This window comes from Anolis sagrei, chromosome 3 (genome assembly GCF_037176765.1).
Source record: "Anolis sagrei isolate rAnoSag1 chromosome 3, rAnoSag1.mat, whole genome shotgun sequence".
NCBI lineage: Eukaryota > Metazoa > Chordata > Lepidosauria > Squamata > Dactyloidae > Anolis > Anolis sagrei.
In genome coordinates this window covers 222,302,561-222,324,293 of record NC_090023.1, presented here as the reverse complement: position 1 = coordinate 222,324,293, position 21,733 = coordinate 222,302,561, and the positions used below count along the sequence as shown (strand labels likewise).

The 21,733-nt window shown below is 40.6% G+C and overlaps 1 protein-coding gene across 1 annotated transcript in view; it reads right to left on the bottom strand.

Moving 5' to 3' along the window:
- Positions 1–21,733, bottom strand: part of STAG1 (STAG1 cohesin complex component) — a 112,496-nt gene that overhangs the window by 46,929 nt on the left and 43,834 nt on the right. The window contains exon 3 of the mRNA XM_060768053.2: positions 6,789–6,891. Within this exon, the coding sequence (XP_060624036.1) occupies positions 6,789–6,891 (103 nt within the window). The remainder of the gene's footprint in view (positions 1–6,788; positions 6,892–21,733) is intronic.

Sequence of the window (21,733 nt, the reverse complement as noted above, 5' to 3'; positions counted from 1 at the left end):
AAAGGATATTCTCCTTGAATATCATTTATCTGATGAAAGCCTCTCACAGAGTGGTGGCAGTAGAGTGTTTAGTCTACATATCTGATAGCACTTATGACTACAAACATATCCATGTGGTATGAACAGAGTGGAATTTTAGGTAAGTTTTAAAACTATGCTCCACTCATATTTTCTTTCTTGCAATTGATCACAAAATGATTTTTAATTGTACTTTTAGAGAATTTATGTAACAGCAGTTTAAACAGCTTGTCAATTTTGGAACTTTATGTGAAGCATACACTGTTTTCAGCTAGCCCTACTAAAAGATAATAATAACCCCTGAAGCCCTACTAAAATTTCTTAATATCTCCAAATATCTTTCTACCCCTCATTTCTTTGTATTCATGACTCATTCCATCTACTGTAGTTCCCTTATTGCTGAAGTCACAAACTTTGCTCTGTGACTTCATATTTCACTTTTAGCAGTCGTATTAAAAACTGCTGAATTCAACGAAGTATATCTGGCATTTTAGGCTGTTTGATTTGCTATCAAACCTGTTAATGATTCAGATTAAAGAACCAAATATACTTTTTTTTCCTTTTCAGTAACTCTGAGAAAGGAATGTTTGCACTGTAGATATGCCCATCTCAGGCTAACTCACAAAGATGCTGCATTTTCTATTAGTGACTGACAAGGAAACTTTCAGCATATAAAGCATATTATTTTGCAGCAGCTTTCAATGCTGTGTCAGATTATTCTGGCTCTATGTGCACTGCAATTAGATGGTTCTATTTCCTACAACTGCACACACAAAAAACTGGTTGTTGTTTTTTTGTTCAGAAGCCCCCAGTAGCACAGTGGGTTAAACCCTTGTGCTGGCTGAACTGGTTGATTGACAGGTCGCAGGTTCGAATCTGGGGGAACGGGGTAAGCCCCTGTCTGTCGAGCTCTAGCTTCCCACGCGGAGACATGAGAGAAGCCTCCCATAAGGATGGTAAAACATAAAAACATCCAGGTGTCCCCTGGGCAACATCCCTGCAGACGGCCAATTCTCTCACACTAGAAGCGACTTGCAATTTCTCAAGTTGCTCCTGACACACACACACACAAATCCAATCTGTTAAACTGTTGTGGATTACTTCCCTTGTCAACTCTCATGCCATATTCATTAACAAAATGCTCAAGGTTCATGCTACTTAATTATTACTATATAAACCAAAAACACTATTGGCTTTCTGATGTAAATTTGCACTCCTCATTAATCTATGAATTCTCCTAAAGGACAGCTGCGAAGACCTCTAACCTATATATCAAATGCCTGGCCCCTGCTTCTGGCATCCATGATTCACAAAGACACACACACACGCCCAGCATGAAGCTCTATATCCTGTCACTCCCAGCTGTTCACTAAACAACACAAGTAAAGCATACCAAAACAGAATTGGGAAGAACTCCTTTTATAAAATGAAAGCCAACATTAAAGGGAAACTCTACTTCATGACACAGTTGTAGATTAGTGTTTTTTTTCTAAAAAAAAATATGTTGAGATTCCTGGACTTCACTTGTATCTTGAAAGAGTCTGAGTGCAACAGGCATTTGTTATCTACTGCGGTTTGGTCCATGGATGCTCAACTCCCACTTTATACAATGACATAATAAAATGGAATACTTTTGGTTTCAGTTCGATTGTTTATTGGTTATTGTTCGTCTTTGGCATTGAATGTTTGCCATTTTTCTGTTGGAAACCACCCTGAGTCTCTTCGGTGAGATAGGGCAGGTTAAAATTAAAGTATTATTATTATTATTATTATTTGATACACAATAAGTTTGGTACATAGCAAACAAGATCATTATGTTAGTTGTTTATTGGATCACACGTCGGACACTTCTCAAGTGTCTAGGACTATGTGATGTATCAGCGAATAATTCGTGCAGATCCCAGTAGGGTGGCCTTTTGAAGCTGACAGATGGTAATTTTATCAGTGCCAATTGTGTTTAAGTGCAGGCCAAGGTCTTTAGGCACTGCACCCAGTGTGCCGATCACCACTGGGACCACCTTGACTGGCTTGTGCCAGAGTCTTTGCAGTCTGGTCTTTAAATACTCATATCGTGTAAGTTGCTATTATTATTATTATTATTATTATTATTATTATTATTATTATTGCTTTTATAAAATGGATTAAATGGATTTTAATTGATATTTTATTGGTATGAATTAATTTAATGTGTTTTATTTAGTCTTATGTCTTTTAATAGTTTTATGTTTAGGTTGCTGTGAGTCTTCCAGGCTGTATGCCCATGTTCCAGAAGCATTCTCTCCTGACGTTTCACCTACTTCTATGGCAGGCATCCTCAGAGGTTGTGAGGTCTGTTACAAACTAGGCAAGTGAGGTTTGTATATCTGTGGAATATCCAGGAAGAGAGAAAGAACTATTGCCTGCTTGAGGCAAGTGTGAATGTTACAATTAGTCACCTTGATTAACATTTAATGGCCTTGCAGCTGGGGAAATCCTTTGTTGGGAGGTGTTAGCTGGCCCTAATTTTTTCCTGTCTGGAATTCCCCTGTTTTTTGAGTGTTGCTCTTGTTTTATGTCTTATCTATGTGTTTCAACTATATTGTACCCCGCCTTGTTTGGGGGGAGGAAAGCACTGCAAAGGCAAATGCAAAAGAAGAAGAAGAAGAAGAAGAAGGAGGAGGAGGAGGAGGAGGAGGAGGAGGAGGAGGAGGGAGGGAGGGAGGGAGGGAGGGAGGAAGAAAAGATGTAGGGAACTGCATGTAGCGAATGGTGTACATGTCCACCTTTTTCTCTGGGTTGGAATTTAAGCCAGTTCCAAGACTTCTAAACAATTTCATAGTTGGGCTCAATTCTGAGACTTCTAACCAATTTCATAATTGAGTTCAGTCTAGGTTACACAAAGACTTACTTACTTCTGGCCATGGCCAAAAGGCATTCGCAGTTTATTAAACAATCAATGCTAAACGACTATTACTAGTTTGGCCCTGAAGGGACATAAAATAATTTTTGCACAAAAGCAACTCTTTTTAAAATTGCCAGTTAGTAACCAGCTAATTATTCCAACAAGCGCAGCTCATTTTTTTCTCTCCTTGACTCAGAGACCTAACAAATCTATAGCAGGTTCTCCTAACATTAAGACATGAGGCATAAACCAACTTGGGAACACCACCAAGACAGGGGTTTTTAATCCAATTTCCCGCTGCACCTTTTTTCTCACCATGGATGAGGGCAGAGAGATGACAGAGCTATTTACATAAGAAAGCAGGAGACAGAATGCAATCTTGCAATAAAGAAACATGAACAGATACCCCCCACTCACACACACATACTTTGGGGTGGGGTGGGGGGTTAAGAATGTCTGGCATGAGGAATGTAAGTATTTATTTATTGATTGTTTATTTATTTACTGAATTACTATACCACTTTTTTCCCCCCTGGGGGGACTTCAACAAAAAATGGCAAAATTCAATGTCAAACATAAATGTGGAAACCAAGGCATATTATCGAGGCAATAATATATAACTATGAATTAAGACATAAAACATAAACAAACATTTAGACATTGAGACATAAAATTAAAACATCTTAATATAAACATTAAAATCACATAATCTACTTTCTTAGTTAAAAATCTGTACTTGCCCCAAACAAACAGCTAAATTTAGGTAATGTATATCTGATCAAAGTTAAGGCATTCACACAGTTCACAAAACAGTTAGACTATGGTCCACATGTAATTAGCTCCACTCTCTGTGTGCTCAAAGATCTGAAAGAACATGCATTCAGCTATCCTTGGACAGGATTTTCAATGTGACAGTATTTCAATGAACCCCCAACAGATAGTTTTCTACAATTAAATAAGGGTTCCAAAAACCATCCTTTTCCCACATCCACCGTATGAAAAAAGCATGCATAAACAAACAAGGCTCATAGAGAAGGATCTCCAAGTCAGAAAATGGCAGATACTATTCCTTTCTCAATTGATCCATTGGCTACCACTAATTCTCCAGCAGCCAAATAAATAGATAAATAAAATGATGGGGTAAATACATAATCTGTATTCACCACAGGAGATAAAAATATTGTTCTTTTGGATCGCCCAATCAGGAATATTTCCTGAAAGTTAATATTACATGAGGGCTCAGTCACTGACTGAATAACACTTTGTTCTATCTTCAAAGTTTATTATCAAATCTGAGTACCATTTAGAAAAGAGACAAATGAATAATATGTCTTTCCGTTCAAATGGGACTGAAGCACCAAATTACAAATAACTGCATTAGTTAAAATTGTTAAAAAAGTATTTGATACCATGCTGTCCTTAAAGTTTTATACTGAACCTTTGAGAATGTCGCACTGCATATTTTCTCCAAAAGTGTCGTCAAACAATGTCAACTAATTAAAAGAGATATCTTCCAGATTAGTGGAATTTTTCTCATACGAGTTTAGTTTCTATTTCTACATTAGAGCAACAGTGTTGCTGGTGTTCATACTGAATTGTCTGTTACAAAGTAGACAGATGTAAGAGATATGTTTACCTGTCTTAAACCAATTTTACATATCCAGGAACACAACCAGGCTGTCAAAATCTGTCATGGAACCCTGATGACTTTTGAGCTATTGCTAACCTAAACATCTTTTAAAGGAATGCGTTTTTGCTCTCACAAGATATTATTTCCTGTTTAACAAGGAGAGAATATTGTGAGTCACGTTTTTATAATCCAGGTCCATTACTGCAATTCACTGAGAAGACAATAGAGACTGAGTTTAGTACTGAGCACCCACTGAAAATCTAAGGAAACAAAAGTGCTTCCATCTGATTGAGTTAATGACTAAAATCAAAGAAAACAAATAGCGGCCAAAAGGTACAAAGTAGTTGCCTGATCCATCAAGGCACACTTCAATAAATTATCCCAATTCTTGCTAAGAAATCTGAATGTCAATTTTCAAATATTTCAAATCCAAAAGAAAGTGAAATGCAAAAGCAAATATTCATGATCTGAACTAGGGAGGGGGAACAGAGGACACTGATGACAACATAGATCAAAAGTTAAAAAAATGAATGCAAAATATTTTGCGAAATGATCTTATTCATGTTTATTATTTCAACATCAGCATCAATTAATTCAACTAGGCTTACTACCCAGTACTGCTGGATTGCTCCTTGTGCCATCCTTTTTTATTTTTAAATTATCTTTATTTGATTTTCAGTGAGTATATATACAGGATTTGGGGAGTGGAGAGGGGAATACAGGATGTGATAGGGGCAAAAGGATAAGAGAGGGAAGAAGGGGAAAAGAGAAGAAAAAAAAAAGGGAGAAGAAGAACAAAGGAGAGAAACAAGGGGGAGGGAAGGGGAAGGGGAGGGGGGTGTTGCTGCGACTTCCCGCCAGTCCTCTGGGGTCCTATTATCATTAAACTTTCTTTTTCTTCTTTATTGTCAGCTCCTTGTGCCATCCTGAGTATAGAAGTTAATCACTATTTGAAACATAAAGGGCTGGCATCATACCAAAGGAAGTTCATACACAGATAACTGTCACAAACCAACAATGAAGCAATTTTAAAATCATGTTTAACAAATGCCTTTAATTATGCAGGCGTTAGGAACTACTTATGGGATTCAAATTACATTTTAAAATAATTGCCAAATATTCAATGAAGATAAGCACGTTTTAAAGGGAATGCACCCATTATTTGACAGTTAAGGGTCCCATCTTACCACAGGCTTCACCTACTGTCATATCATAGTTGCCATCATCATCATGGCATCTTCGTTTTTTTATATATTCTACTCTTCCCCAAGGAGACCAAGATTTACCAACATTAAAACAGATGCAGAAAAACTACACACAAGTAAAAGCATTACAGGGTTACTATTAAAAAGTAGTAACTCACAGAATTAAAAACAATCTGAAGCATATACAGAAGACGAGAAAGAGAAACAAGACAACACACTATTGAAATCTATTTCCTTCTAAAGAGTCTACTCCCAAAAGCATGTAAAATTATTTTAATAGCCCTCACTTGCTATCAGGAGGACAACCAAGAAGGAAGCAGCTTAGCCTGCCTATGGAAACAGGCACCATTGAGGTATGTTTCACATGTATTGAAACTGACACAGAAATTTCAAGCATTTTTCCATTTGGGTAGCAAATACCCTGCCCAGCCCCATAGGAAAAAAACTCCCAGAAAGTAACGGAGGAATAAAGAACATTGAAGGAAACAAGAATGAAAATAGAATAAATACAAAGAGATAATAGAGCAACAGGAAAGAAATTAGTAACAGGCTAGGATTCATGATACTACGGGACTAATTGACTAACTGTAAAGGTGATTTATTAGAACTCTAAAAATGCGTTACTTAGCATTTCAGTGTAGCAGAAAAACCAGGTTTTCTATAACAGATTGATTAAAATAATGAAGCGAATAAAATGTTTATGCACTAATAATTCAACAACTAATAAGACCAAAGCAAAATGTTGTAAATCTTTTAAGTTTTCAGTTCACAGTGAAGTAGTAACATTATATTTTGTAAGTATGTACATTTACATGGTAATAAGAGGGCTTAGATTATTAGATTAGTGATACTATGAGGCAATACTCTCAAAAATGGAAATATAAAGGTGAATCCCTCTCATAAGCTATCATTTACTGTCTGCATACCAACTGCATTGTATACATTACAAATCTTCATACAGGTTAAGAGAGAAATAATTCTTCATGTATAAATTAAGACAATGAGATAGAACAATCCTTAAACACATATTCAAAGAAAAAAATAAGTGGCATACTGGAGGTCTGCCAGGACGGCCACGTTTTCTTTTCCCCTTCAGTTCAGTTTCTTCCAGCTCACTACCAGCATCAGAATGTGCCGTAGTTTCATTTGTAGAGTCCCTGAAGAAAAATGCCAGTTAAAATAAATTAGTAACCAAAACTGAGTAAACGAAAGACTAAATTAACATTTGGTAGCAACACAAACTACATTTTAAATAAACCAAGGGGACACTCCATTTATTCTTTTGTGCATGCTCTCATGTAAATGTAGCTTCTCACTCACAGGCAGTCTACAGAGAGACAGCATGAAACACAGAAAGGAACACTAATACATTTTAGTCATCTACTCCTCTTATTAAAAATGGGGAGGGGGTATCTTGTTCAATAGCTTTACAGGATTTTAATCAGAAACAAAGGAAATGTACACATGAACAGATTACTAGTTTTGCCTATCTTCAATCCCATCTTATCTTCTAACACAGTGATTCTCAACCTGTGAATTTTCAGGTGCTTTGGCCTACAACTCCCAGAAATCCCAGCCAGTTTACCTGCTGTTAGGATTTCTGGGAGTTGAAGGTCAAAACATCCAGGGACCCACAGGTTGAGAACCACTGTTCTAACATGTTGCGTCCTAGCTTTATTATGTAAATACACTGTGTCTTCCTCACTTTCTCCAATATAAAGTCTTTAGAAATAGAATAATATTTCTAAATAATAGAAATATTATTCAATAATATTAGTAGCCATTTAACTTACAAGCCTCCTGAAGTTTTAGAATTCTATCGATTCAGACGACACCCAGGAGAAAAACACACAAATTTATTCAAGTACTGTAAAACCTTCCAAATGGCAATCAGCAGCTCCAATGCAAAAAAAGTGAAAAGTTCTATTGTGCCAGTGCACTATTTAAGATACGCAAGCATGTGAGTATGTACCTTTCCTCAATTTGCTTGTAAATTCAGTTTTGATAGGCCTATTCAAAGTCAACTGTGTTCAATTAACCACAAATAAAATGCATTTAAACCAAGACAAAAAGGTGATTGACATTTTGCCTTATACAAATAAACCTTCAAAAAAAGTAAACTAACAGAGGATCTGAAGATTCTTCTTGCTTTCTGTGTGAGTGGATTAGAAAAAGCCCTTCAAGCATACCACTACTCACTAACACTGATCTAGATTTAAAAACAGATCAGATTATTTGTCTCCTAGTTCACAATTGTCTTCACCAGTGCCCCTTTCTGTGACTTCAAATAAGATCCTTTTCAGTATGTGCTATGTTGAAAAATGTATCATAATTCCCCTGCCCAATCAGAAGATATAATCCTGAAATAACACAATGACATTGCCAAGTGAGATGCTATCAAGGCTGATACTGTTATATGAAGCTAATCTGACATTAGAGCAGACATGGGTAAACTTCGGCCCTCCAGGTGTTTTGGACTTCAACTCCCAAAATTCCTAACAGCCTACTGGCTGCAAGGAATTGTGAGAGCTGCAATCCAAAACACCTGGAGTTTGCTTATGTCTGCATTAGAGTATCTTCTTTTCCTTGTGCTTCAGCTCTAAATGAGTTCCCTGTTTAGCCTTGCCAATTTATAAGCTTTCCTTCCCAGACATGGGAGAAAAGCCAGTTTATCAGATATTGGTACTGATAAACTGGAAGAGAACTCAATATTGACCATCACTGTACTTTAGACCGACTTTAGAAAAGTAGACACTTCAACATGGATGGGGATCAGAAAATACAACTGCCGAAAGGAGGCTGATCATGCATCCTTGACTGGCACTAAAAACCGAGGAGGTAGCAATTTTGTTGACCAAACTATCAATAGATGAATCATATAAGACTGAATCTTAGTGTCTGTGGTATAGGAACAGAAATTTCAAAGCATCCTTCCACAAGTATATAACACTCCTATGTTTGGAACCTAAAGATTACATGTGTACAGTGGGGGGAAAAGTATTTAGACAGATACCAATTGTGCAAGTTCTCCCACTTAAAAAGATGAGAGAGGTCTGTAATTGACATCATAGGTAGACCTCAAATATGAGAGACAACATGAGAAAACACATCCAGAAAATCACATTGTCTGATTTTTAACAAGTAGTCAAGGGGCCACTACTGAGAAGGCCCTATCATCCCCAAAAATGTCACCTGTGAAGGAGGTGGGACCAAGAGCAGGGCCTCCCCAAAAGATCTTAACCTTTGAGTTCACAGAGGGAGATATGTTAGGACAAGTAAGCTGGCCCAGAACCGTTTAGGGCTTTATAGGCTAAAGCCCTCCAGCAAAGGATCACCGCCTTGTCGGGGCGCTGGAGCTTGAGCACCTCAATGATGTCATGAGCGAAACCGTGAAGGGCCACCCAAGACGGGACGGTTGTGGCAGAGAGGTCAGACCAAGCGTGATCCCTGGGGAAGGCAATGGCAAACCACTCCAGTATCCTTGCCAAGAAAACTAAATGGACCAGTACAACCAGAGATATGTCGGTATGCCATTGGAAGATGGGACTCCCAGGTCGGAAGATGGCCAAAATGCTACTGGGGAGGAGCAGAGGATAAGTTCAACTAGCCCCAGATGTGATGACGCAGCTAGCTCAAAGCCGAAAGGAAGGCTAGCGGCCGACGGTACTGGAGGCGAACGACGAATCCGATGCTCTAAAGATCAACACACCATAGGAACCTGGAATGTAAGATCTATGAGCCAGGGCAAATTGGATGTTGTTATTGGTGAGATGTCAAGACTAAAGATAGACATTCTGGGGGTCAGCGAACTGAAATGGACTGGAATGGGCCACTTCACATCAGATGACCACCAGATCTACTACTGCGGACAAGAGGAACATCGAAGAAATGGAGTAGCCTTCATAATTAATAAGAAATTCGCTAAAGCAGTGCTTGGATACAACCCAAAAAATGACAGAATGATCTCAATTCGAGTGCAAGGAAAGCCTTTCAACATCACAGTGATCCAAATATACGCCCCAACCACAGCTGCTGAAGAAGCAGAAGTAGATCAGTTCTATGAGGATCTGCAGGACCTACTGGATAATACACCAAAAAGAGACATTATTTTCATTACAGGAGACTGGAATGCCAAGGTGGGAAGTCAAATGACAACTGGGATCACAGGCAAGCATGGGCTGGGAGAACAAAATGAAGCGGGACGCAGGCTGATAGAATTCTGCCAGGAAAACTCGCTGTGTATAACGAATACTCTCTTCCAACAACCTAAAAGACGGCTTTATACATGGACCTCACCAGATGGTCAACACCGAAATCAGATTGACTACATCCTTTACAGCCAAAGGTGGCGGACATCCATCCAGTCGGTGAAAACAAGACCTGGGGCTGACTGTAGCTCAGATCACGAACTTCTTATTGCCCAATTTAGAATAAAACTAAAGAGATCAGGGAAAATACACAGACCAGTTAGATATGATCTCACTAACATTCCTAGCAAATATACAGTGGAAGTGAAGAACAGATTTGAAGGACTAGATTTAGTAAACAGAGTCCAAGAAGAACTATGGACAGAAGTCCGCGACATTGTTCAGGAGGCGGCAACAAAGTACGTCCCAAAGAAAAAGAAAACCAAGAAGGCAAAATGGTTGTCTGCTGAGACACTGGAAGTAGCCCAAGAAAGGAGGAAAGCAAAAGGAAACAGTGAAAAGGGGAGATATGCCCAGTTAAATGCGCAATTCCAGAGGTTAGCCAGAAGAGATAAGGAACTATTTTTAAACAAGCAATGCATGGAAGTGGAAGAAGACAACAGAATAGGAAGGACAAGAGACCTCTTCCAGAAAATTAGAAACATTGGAGGTAAATTTCAGGCAAAAATTGGTATGATAAGAAACAAAGATGGCAGGGACCTAACAGAAGCTGAAGAGATCAAGAGAAGGTGGCGAGACTATACAGAAGATCTGTATAGGAAGGATAACAATATCGAGGATAGCTTTGACGGTGTGGTGAATGAATTAGAACCAGACATCCTGAGGAGTGAGGTTGAATGGGCCTTAAGAAGCATTGCTAACAACAAGGCAGCAGGAGATGATGGGATCCCAGCTGAACTGTTTAAAATCTTAAAAGATGATGCTGTCAAGGTGATGCATGCCATTTGCCAGCAAATATGGAAAACACAAGAATGGCCATCAGACTGGAAAAAATCAACTTATATCCCCATACCAAAAAAGGGAAATGCGAAAGACTGCTCAAACTTCCGTACAGTGGCCCTTATTTTTCATGCCAGTAAGGTAATGCTCAAGATCCTGCAAGGAAGACTCCAGCAATACATGGAGCGAGAGTTGCCAGATGTTCAAGCTGGGTTTAGAAAAGGCAGAGGAACGAGAGACCAGATTGCCAATATCCGCTGGATAATGGAGAAAGGCAGGGAGTTTCAGAAAAACATCTACTTCTGCTTCATTGACTATTCTAAAGCCTTTGACTGTGTGGATCATAATAAATTGTGGCAAGTTCTTGGTGGGATGGGCATCCCAAGCCACCTTGTCTCTCTCCTGAGGAATCTGTACAAGAACCAAGTAGCAACAGTCAGAACTGACCACGGAACAACAGACTGGTTCAAGATTGGGAAAGGCGTACGGCAAGGCTGCATCCTCTCACCCAACCTTTTTAACTTGTATGCAGAACACATCATGCGATGTGCGGGGCTGGATGAATGCAAAGCTGGGGTGAAAATTGCTGGAAGAAACATTAACAACCTCAGATATGCAGATGACACCACTCTGATGGCCGAAAGCGAGGAGGAGCTGAGGAGCCTTCTAATCAAGGTGAAAGAAGAAAGCGCAAAAGCCGGGTTGCAGCTAAACGTCAAAAAAACCAAGATTATGGCAACAAGAATGATTGACAACTGGAAAATAGAGGGAGAAACCGTGGAGGCCGTGACAGACTTTGTATTTCTAGGTGCAAAGATTACTGCAGATGCAGACTGTAGCCAGGAAATCAGAAGACGCTTACTTCTTGGGAGGAGAGCAATGTCCAGTCTCGATAAAATAGTGAAGAGTAGAGACATCAGACTGGCAACAAAGATCCGCCTAGTCAAAGCCATGGTATTCCCTGTAGTCACCTACGGATGTGAGAGCTGGACCTTAGGGAAGGCTGAGCGAAGGAAGATAGATGCTTTTGAGCTGTGGTGTTGGAGGAAAGTGCTGAGAGTGCCTTGGACTGCGAGAAGATCCAACCAGTCCATCCTCCAGGAAATAAAGCCCGACTGCTCACTGGAGGGAAAGATACTAGAGACAAAGTTGAAGTACTTTGGCCACATCATGAGGAGACAGGAAAGCCTAGAGAAGACAATTATGCTGGGGAAAGTGGAAGGCAAAAGGAAGAGGGGCCGACCAAGGGCAAGATGGATGGATGGCATCCTTGAAGTGACTGGACTGACCTTGAGGGAGCTGGGGGTGGTAACGGCCGACAGGGAGCTCTGGCGTAGGCTGGTCCATGAGGTCACGAAGAGTCGGAGACGACTGAACGAATGAACAACAACAAGGCTAAAGCCAGCACTTTGAAATGTGATTGGTATGAGTTCTTTATAAGTTGAATGTTTGTAACTTGGGGGACTGCCTGTACAGCAAAGTGGAAGAAAACATTTTATTCCCTGTAAGATTAGTGTTCATTTCTCTCTCTAATGTGACAGGTTTTCTTTTATTTTAAAAAGGCATATTTAGGTTTATATCTAAAAATCTGCATGGCAAGTAATGTTGTCTCTCATTTCCCCTTTCCAAGGGGTTGCCTTGGTGTGTCCCTCCTCAATTTAAGCCCATCCTGAAAGGGTTCCATAATCTATATCTAGAAATGTGTCCTTTGGGTCCTTCTTGGAGCTTCCTCCAATATTTTTCCACATTGCTGAGTAAGCCTCTTAAATTAATGACAAATTGTGACCAGAGGTATCTGTCAGCCAAGACAGTGTTTTCAGTAGCAGACATAACATCAAAATGTGAAAGAGATGGATGCACTTTGCTGTGATATATCCTTCCTGCAGCTTCATAAAGATACATTTGTTCTTGTAACAGATGTTTTTTCTCAAAGAGAATTTTTCCTTTCATCGTTTGTAAGACATCATCCTTTACTCCCTCAAATCTAAAAGAGATTGCTTTGCATTTCTTAGATGCTAAAAGAATGCTCACTTTTTATCTTTCATACTGTGACCAAGACTATATACCAGATTATTAAATTGGGTGTCCGTAATTTAATGGGGGGGGGGGGCTGAGTTTGATTCGGGAGGGGGGGTCTGAGTCTGAGTGAAAGAGGGTCTACCCTAGCAAACCTTTTGTTTCGTTACCCCAATACCCCCATGCATATGAGATATATTGAGCATGGTGATCAGGTCATGATATGAATAAACATAATAGTCTAAATAATGTACCAGTAAGGCCTTTTTGCAGACCACCATGAGAATTTGGTGCCCCCAAAGCCCCCCCCCCCCCCCCCCCCGGAAATTCTCCCCCGGCTACATGCCTGATCAGGACAGATAACCCTAGTATAGGTAAACAAAAAGATGCTGAAATATTTAGAGACCTCTTGGTAGCTTCTTCCAGGGATGATTTCTTTCACCATAGTTTGATAGCCAAAGTATGTTTTTTTTAACATGCTGGGTGGAGGCAGTTGACAAGGAAAGGTTATTTGTTGTTCTCTTTTCTCTCTGTTTTTTCCCCATACATGCTTAATATAACATTCTGGAGGGGGTTGCTTAGCCTGTTTGTAAACATGTATATATAACTACAGTATGATAACCTAGAATAAAATCTCTATAGAGTAAAATGTTGCATTGTAATGCTAACTGCACACATGCTGCTGCAACCCTGCACCAAGAGTCTTTCCAGCTACCCATCACCATCCTCCCAGTGTCAATTCAGCTAAAATATTTTCAGATAGGGAGAAGGTAAGGAGAAATAAGGAGCTTATCTTCAGAGGTTTTTGAAACTGAGATATGCCTGCATATGATGTGGACAATTTTCCATGGAAAAATACAGCACTGAATTATTGAGGACAATTTCCACCCCATGTTTTGCCTTTGTTCTTGTGTTGTGGCCTACTCAAAACTGCGGGAAAAGTCATACATATGGAATCAGAGTTCCTTCCCAAAACACTTTCTCAGCAATTGAAGTGTCTGACTGCCTCTGTATAGGTAGAAGGAATTCCAGATGTGTGTTATCGCAGCTCAATCACCGTTAGAAGTAAGCTACTTACTGTCCCCCCCCTCCTTTAGTTACAAAGTAATATGATCCTATACAATCTCTTGCTCTTTTCCTAACTCCTACATACCCTGTAATATATCATAAATATATTAGAAATCTTTTTAAAATTTCTGTCCGTGCGTGTTTAACAAGTTGAGTATCTCTTATCCAGAAATCTAAAATACTGGAACAACCCATGCACGTGAGTCATAGAGGCTACAAAGGAGAATAACACATTTCACGCAGATACTATTTTTGGATTGGCTACCAAGGGCAGTCAAAAATGTTGACTCTTGGATAAACAGAAGGTAGTATATTTCTAGTTTCTATTACGTTCTAGCTGAGTTTAAATGGGTCATTATAGGGAGACAAAGAACTCCTGTAATTTTGAGCTCATCTTATTTACATGTACTATTGTATCTATTTATATTAGCTGATTCATTTCAATATATGAAAGCTCACTAAACATGTGTCCCTGGTTGTATCCAGGTAAATTAAGAAGCAATGTAAACATGTATAATTTGCAATCTAGGCTTCTTACCATGACTGACTAGAGCAAAGAGGGGTTGGGATACGGTTCCATGAACATGATGAATCATTACAATTCCAACAACAAAACCGGGAAAAGGTTGTATGCCAGACAAATTGAGCAGCAATGTAAATTAAGCAATAGAATAAGGGAATCAGGCTAGTAAACTTCCTTCTCAAGCATACATATGCTTCACTTAATGTCTTAAATTCCTTAGAAACCAAAGTAAAATTCTAGTAGAAGTGACTGAGATAGGTGGAGGAGAATTAATGCTCATACATTTGAATACCAAACACCTTTTCTTCTGGAACTGTTACTTATAAATGCTTCAGCACAATCTTTCTCATGGACACAACAGTGAATCTTCTCCACTCTAGAACTGATATTTAAGCTAGCTAAATAGCTAAAAGCCTTGCTTAATGGAACTGTACAAACATCTTCTGAGACTCTGATAATAAAATTATTCATAAAACAAGAAGATGTAGATTGAAGAGTTTAATCAGGTGTACACACTTCTTATCATTACCCAAAGAAAAAAATGTGCCATAGGTTTGTCAGTTTCTGTTTTTTGTTTTAAAAACCCTGTCTTACCTCCAAGAAATGGTAAGACATAAATTAAACAAAAAACAAAAGTAAACCGGAGCCAACTGGGGCTCCTCCCTTCTCGGAGGTAAGAGAGGGAGAAGCCAGCCAGCTCTTAATGTGATGATTAAATGAGGAAAGGCAAGAAACCAATTTTTGGATCCCAAAAGTAGGGTATGACAATTATGTGGTGGCAATTATTACACAGTGAAATATGTTACGTTTTACAAAGACTAAAGGTTTCAACCCATGCTGCAGCATTGAAAAAGATTTTAAAATAGGATGTTTTCCTCAAGATCAATCTTCTGGCATCCTTCATATACTGCACATACTGTGCACAGGATCCTTCTTTTGCAGGAGCATCACCTGCCAAACAAAATTTGGCAATGTATACTACTGGAAGTTACGCAAAGCTGGATCATTGGCTTTCTTGGTTCAATACCAGGCATATTTTGATGTAAAGGGGAAAGGTTGGCTTATTTATAAAGCAATTGTGATTAGTCACAGAGTGAATCGAAGTAGTACAAGGATCAATACTATCACAAACAATGAAAACTCACTATGTGAAAGCCAATCCCCCTATCAAATATGTTTATACTAACCACAGAGTAAAAGAAAATTAGTATTCTTAAAAATGTCCTAGAAACAGGACAAAGTGAAATGATACCGTTTGTGCCTGCGCAAGCTCTAATGAAAAGCTTCCCAAGCTGTGATTTTCAAGTTTTGGCCGTAACCCCTTCCATTCCTTCGCAGGGCATAAAAGGCACCCTGGCCCTGTGCTCAATTCCTGAGTCACAGTAGCAGCTAGAAAGGAAGAAGTTTGCATAGTACAGGGGAGGAACAGGTGCGTTTCTGTGAATTCACAGAGGACCACTCAAAGAAACACAATTACAGGTGAGCAACCTATCCTTCTTAATGAGATCGATGAAGACACATATATGGAAACTAGCAAGCTGAGGTAGAGGTAGAGGGGACATATGCCAAACCGGCACCAGGTAGTCTGGAAACCAAAAGTAACATTTATAGGAACGTAGTAAGAGAAAGTGTGAGATACTGCAGTGCAAAAACACATTTGTCATCAGGTGATGGCGAATAATGAGAAGTGACCGCAGAAGGTACAAACAAGTAATAACAAAACGGTCTGACGACGTAGTGCAACAAGATGTACCATATGGAATGACGCAGAACACAAGAAGAACTTTGCATTGTTTATGTATAAACATTATGATAACAACTGTCAATAAAGCATCTCTCAAACATCCAGAGAAAAAACTTGTTGACTATCATTGGTACAATCTGGAAGGGGTTTTAACCTGAGTGGGAACTGGTCAGATGTGGAGACTAGGTCAGGCAGGAGGAAAGGACTGATCTGCCAAAGGCAGAGTCTGCATGCAATCTCAAATTCAGTCTATAACGGGACACAAAAGTCAAAGTGTTGGCCCAAATTGTTGCCCCGCAAATAGAGTCCTCAAAGGAAGGCAGTCGAGGTTACCATGCCCCTCGTTGAGCGAGGTCAAATAGTGGATGGATGAAGATGACGGGCCAGCTAGTAGCTAAGTTCAATGAGATGTATGTAGGCCTAGCTTGTTCAGAACATAGGCTATGAACAGTTGCAGGGACTTCCTTTTATAGTCCTGTCCCTGTAGATGAGCAGAACCCTTGTGACATCCAGAAGGAGAAGTTTCTTTTCTAGGGGACTGGAAAAAGGTCCGGAAAACTATCTCCTGGCTAGTATGGAAGGCTGACACCACCTTCGGGAGGAAGGTGATTTCTGTGCAGAGAACTACTCGATCCTGGTGGAAGATAACGTAAGGCTCGTCAACACTTAGTGCTGTCAGTTTGGAAGGGCGACAGGCTGTTCAGTATCTCAACTGGTTTGTGTAGGATTAGTCAAGAGACGTTGCAGAGAGCTTTGAAGATTATCATGTTCAAGATAATTGATATGGTATTTCCTTTCTTCTGTGGATGAGAGGTCTTGGAGTGTTAGGTCATTGTAGTGCACTCGGTAGTTGTTGGAGTGTGTTGTAATAGTATCCACAGGCTGTGGATTGTGGAAGGGGACCCCAAAGCAAATGTTGTCTAACTGGGTCCACCAGATCAGTCAAATCGGGTCCACCAGATCAGGATTCAAAGTACCAGTCTCGGTATGTTCATGAACTAGAAGTTGTAGTGTAAAAGAAGGTTTAAGTGGTCGATAAATCATCTCTGCAATAGTCGAAGATGGAGACGGGTGTGGAGCGTGACTGCTACCATTGATGCCATGTGTTCAAGAAGGACCTGGATGGCTCTGGCTCAAACACGACACTGGCCCCAAGGCAATCTCTTTCTGGAGGGCATTAAAACTTTACTGAGGCAAGAAGGCCCTTTGTCTGGTGGAGTCAAACACTGTCTTGATGAACTTTATTGACGAGGTTTGATTTCTCAGCGTTGAGCAGGAGCCATAACAATTCTAGAAGGGATAGGGTGAAGCTCATGTGGGATTCCAAAGTTGTTGGTGACCAGGCCACCAGTAGCCAGTTGTCAAGATACGGGAAGAGGACAATACGAAGGTTTTGAAGATATGCTTCCACCACTGCCATGCATTTCATGAAGATATGTGTTGCTGTGGCCAGCCCAAAGGGGAGAATTCTGAACTGGTATGTCTGCCGACATACCCTGAAGGCTACGAATTGCCGGTGTGCTTGAAGCACTGCAATGTGGAAGTATGCAACACGGAGGTCGATGTTTACGAACCAATCTCATTCCTTGAGCAGGGGCAGGATGGAGGATACTGTCACCATTAAAAAAAAATCAGTATCAGGAAAGCATTCAGTGCTAGCAAGTCTAGGATTGGCCAGAGGTCATCATCCTTTTTTTGGCTAGGCGAGAAGTCTAGCAACACTTTTCAGGGGATGTCTCCATCACTGGGAAAAGTTCCTGGCAGGCTTGCACCGATGAAGCCAGGCGTGGTTGGAGTTGGTTGGGGGCCCAGACAATGATGTGTTGATTGGGAAGGAGAGTACTGTAACTCAACATCCAATAAGGACTCTGTGTAGTGCATCTACTTCCAATCAGGCCTATTTTAGGCCTAGAAAAATGGTAGGCCCAAGGAATTGGCAGCCATCTTAGAAGAAGGTGCCGAGGGTCTCCATTTTGGTGGCTCATTTTCCAGGAGGGGGCGTGTATATTTAAATCAGCCTTTGGAGGGAAAATGAGAGAGGGGCGTGATTGGCCAAGTCAGAGGAGGTGGAGTCTGGCTTGCCAAGAGGAAAAAACGTGCTTTTAAAAAAGAGGTTTTTAAATCCATGTGAGGAGTTGAAGTTTGGAGTTTGAAGAGAAAGGGTGTTTAAGAGTGGAGTGGTGTTAGGATTAGAAGTAAAGGCCTAAGACTGGACAGAAGTTTGCAGCTAATCGATTAGCTGGGTAGTAGCAGGATAGTATCAGGCTAGATCTATCTGGGCTACTGAAGAATCTCTGGCAGAGACACTGTCCTGTTAGGTTTCTTGTTTTGTTTGGAGGGAGAGAAGATTCTCTTGTTTAACTAAGACAGAACCATTCATGTAACCATCACGCTTTTAAGACTCAACTTTCTGTAACAGCCAAGATATTAACTGCATTTGTTCCTGTTCTAAATAATAAAATTTGTTGATTATTTGTTCATCAAAACCTGCCTCAAGTGTACCTCTATGCTTGAAGAGTTCCAAAGTAACTTTGAGCACTTTTGAAGAAACTGATGGTGGCAGCATACCTTTGAAGAAACAGCTTTTAAAAAGGGAACCTCAGTAACATAAGCCTTAGGGAAGACACACACTCTTTCACCTCATATAAGCCTAAGGCTTAACAGCACTGTGGAGTGGGTGGGTGCCAGTGAACTTTCAAAAGGGTTTGCATTTGGCCAGGCAGTGAGTTGCCAGCTTTTCTATATCATATCAACTTTTTGATTTTTTGGGATTTTTATTATCGAAATAAATATTTCCCAAAATAAGTTCCCTCTACTCTATACTCTGCCACAGATTCTGGGGATGAACATGGAAGTTGAGTCGTTTGTAGAAAAGACGATGAATGGCGCGATGAGGCTGCTGATGAAGTTGCCTGTTCCACCCTAAAAGAAGAGGAGGAGAGCTGTTGAACCTTTTGCCTTTTAGCAGACTTCTGTTTTTGCTTCAGAAGTGGCACCTTTCCCGGAGTTGGCGGGACAGGGAGGGAAGGAGGGTGATGCTCCCATCTTCTCAACCTCTGTTCTCGTCTCTTCATGGGCCTGTTTAAAGACTATTCTCATAGAGAAGGAAGGTGGTGTGGCCGTGATCGATTGAGCTGAGGTGATCAAACTTCATCTCAGTGGCGGCCTCGACGGTGTTAAGCGTTGGGGTGGGTTAGGCCTCAGGCTCAGCAATCGAGACTTCTTCAAAGCTTGCAAAGTATTTGAAGAGTTGATCCTTTACAAGGGGCCATCAATGTCACCAACATGGATGGCACCATAGTGGCTGATAGAACCAGGACTTGCTGGTAGAGAAGCGTCTTCAACCTGACCACCCTGTTTTTGCAAGCCTGGGCCGCGAAGGCCTGGCAATGTTGGCATGAGTCGACCACATGGCTCTCTTCAAGGCAGAGAAGGCACTTGGAATGGCCGTCGGAATCTGCAATCTTCAACGCACACTGGATATAATATTTGAAATGAGTCAACATACTTGCAAATGCATGAGATTCACGTGACCGAAGTTTCTGAGAGCTGCTGTGGCGGCAGACAAAAAGAAACTGAGAAGCCCAGGGCCAGGTGCCTTTTATGCTCTGGGAAGGAGTGGGTTGGGTTACCACCCAAACTTGAAAATCAGAGCTTGGGAACCTTTCTGTTAGAGCCAGCAGAAGTACAGTAAACATTTTTGTTGTGGATGAGTCTCTGAGTAGTAGTAACAACAGGGAGTAGGAGACTAGGCAGGCAAAAAGGTCTACTTGGGAGCAATAATCTATTGAAGAGCAACAGCAGAAGAGAATTTGGTAAATACTTACTGAACCCACTGATGAAGAGTCTTTTGAAGGTTTTGATGGGGATGATGGGTTTGGCAATGAAGCAGATTCTATGAGAAGTGCTGGGAGTGACACTGATGGGGTGGGGATGAGATGGATTGGACAAAAGTAGGAGAAGTGAGAGAAGTGTGTGAGGAGCCTACAAGTAGTGACACATTCAGAGGGTTTGCTGGGGATGAAACTTAGAGGGAGGATGATTTGTCTATTGTTTGGGGAGATGTAAGTAGAAGCAGGAGAACGACCTCTTGGCAGGCAAGGCAAAGAGCAGCTTAGGCAGCACAACTGGCAGTTGAGCATGGGGTGTTGTCTGATTCTAGTTTGGAGGAGAATGCAGAAGCAGCTGAGGGTGGGGCGTTGTCTCATTGTAGCTCAGAGGAAAGTTTGTAATATAAGGAGAGGACTTTGCAACTGGCAAAGTGTTTGCTGGGTTGCCTGCTACGCTGGGTTGTGATTCCTGAACTTCGTGGACCCTCTGCTACTGCTTTGGCTTGGACCTTGGAACGCTTCTGGACATCGCCTTCGCTCTTCTGCCCTGACCTTGGATTGGATGTTTGACGCTGCTGCTGTGGTATCCTGTTTGCTGTGAATGACCCCTGGACCGGCTTGACTACGACTTTGCTACACCCTGGAACGTGCTCGCTGAAACGATAGCGAGTGACCTTTCCGTTGCTGTATTTTTTGGTTAGTGGGTTGGGATTTTTAGGACTTTGGGACTCTCTGATTTGCCTCCTTTTTGGCCATTTGGTCCGTGTTTTGTTTTGGTATACTATTTTGCTGCTGTTAAGCATTTTTGATTCTTTTGAACTGTACCTTCAACAAACTGTTGTTACTTTGCACTTGGGACTGACTTTGTGGCATCTGTACCTTGAAAATTTTTAACTATAGTGGAATATTGTGTAGTTTCCTATACATTTTAGTGATAATGACTGCAACTGAATGAACAAATTGTGCAAATTATAAAAGTTATAAAGGTACCTACATTTGAACAGCATCAGTACTCCACTTCTGTAGTGATTAAACTGCTCTGGAGGTTTTTAAACATAGGCTGGATGGCCACCCAGGAGTAATCTGATTGTGGATTCCTGCCTGGCTGAAGGGGAGTTGGACTAGATGCTACTTGGGTGTCTTCCAACTCTAGCGAAGTATAGACTGTTTAGGAGTTCAGTGGAATCTCATTCTATGGAGGTTTTTGAACCGAGACTAGATTACTCTGTTGGGAGGACTTTGGCAGTGTCTTCCTACCTGGCTGAAGTGTGTTTGATTAGATCCCTTTGGGGGTCTCTTTGGGCTTGTCCTCACTCTCCTTCTCCCTCCCTCTTCACTTTAGGCACTGTCATGGGGGATGGGGAGTGTGAGGCAGGACACTTTCAATTTTCAAGGACACTTTCAATTTTCTACAATCATAAACCATTAAATGTTTTTCTGTAATCTTAACCTAGATGGCTTACAATACTGAATGAAAAAATTTAACGGTTCAATTAAGTAGCACAAACTTATAATTATGTTTAAAAGCAACTGAAAATTCCGAATCAACCTGATTTTCAGGCAAATACATGCTTTACTAACACATTTCAGATATTAAACAGTGTAATGGTCACTGACAATCTTGCTGTGTCATGCCGAAATTACATGGGAGACCTGTTCTTGTTTGTTATT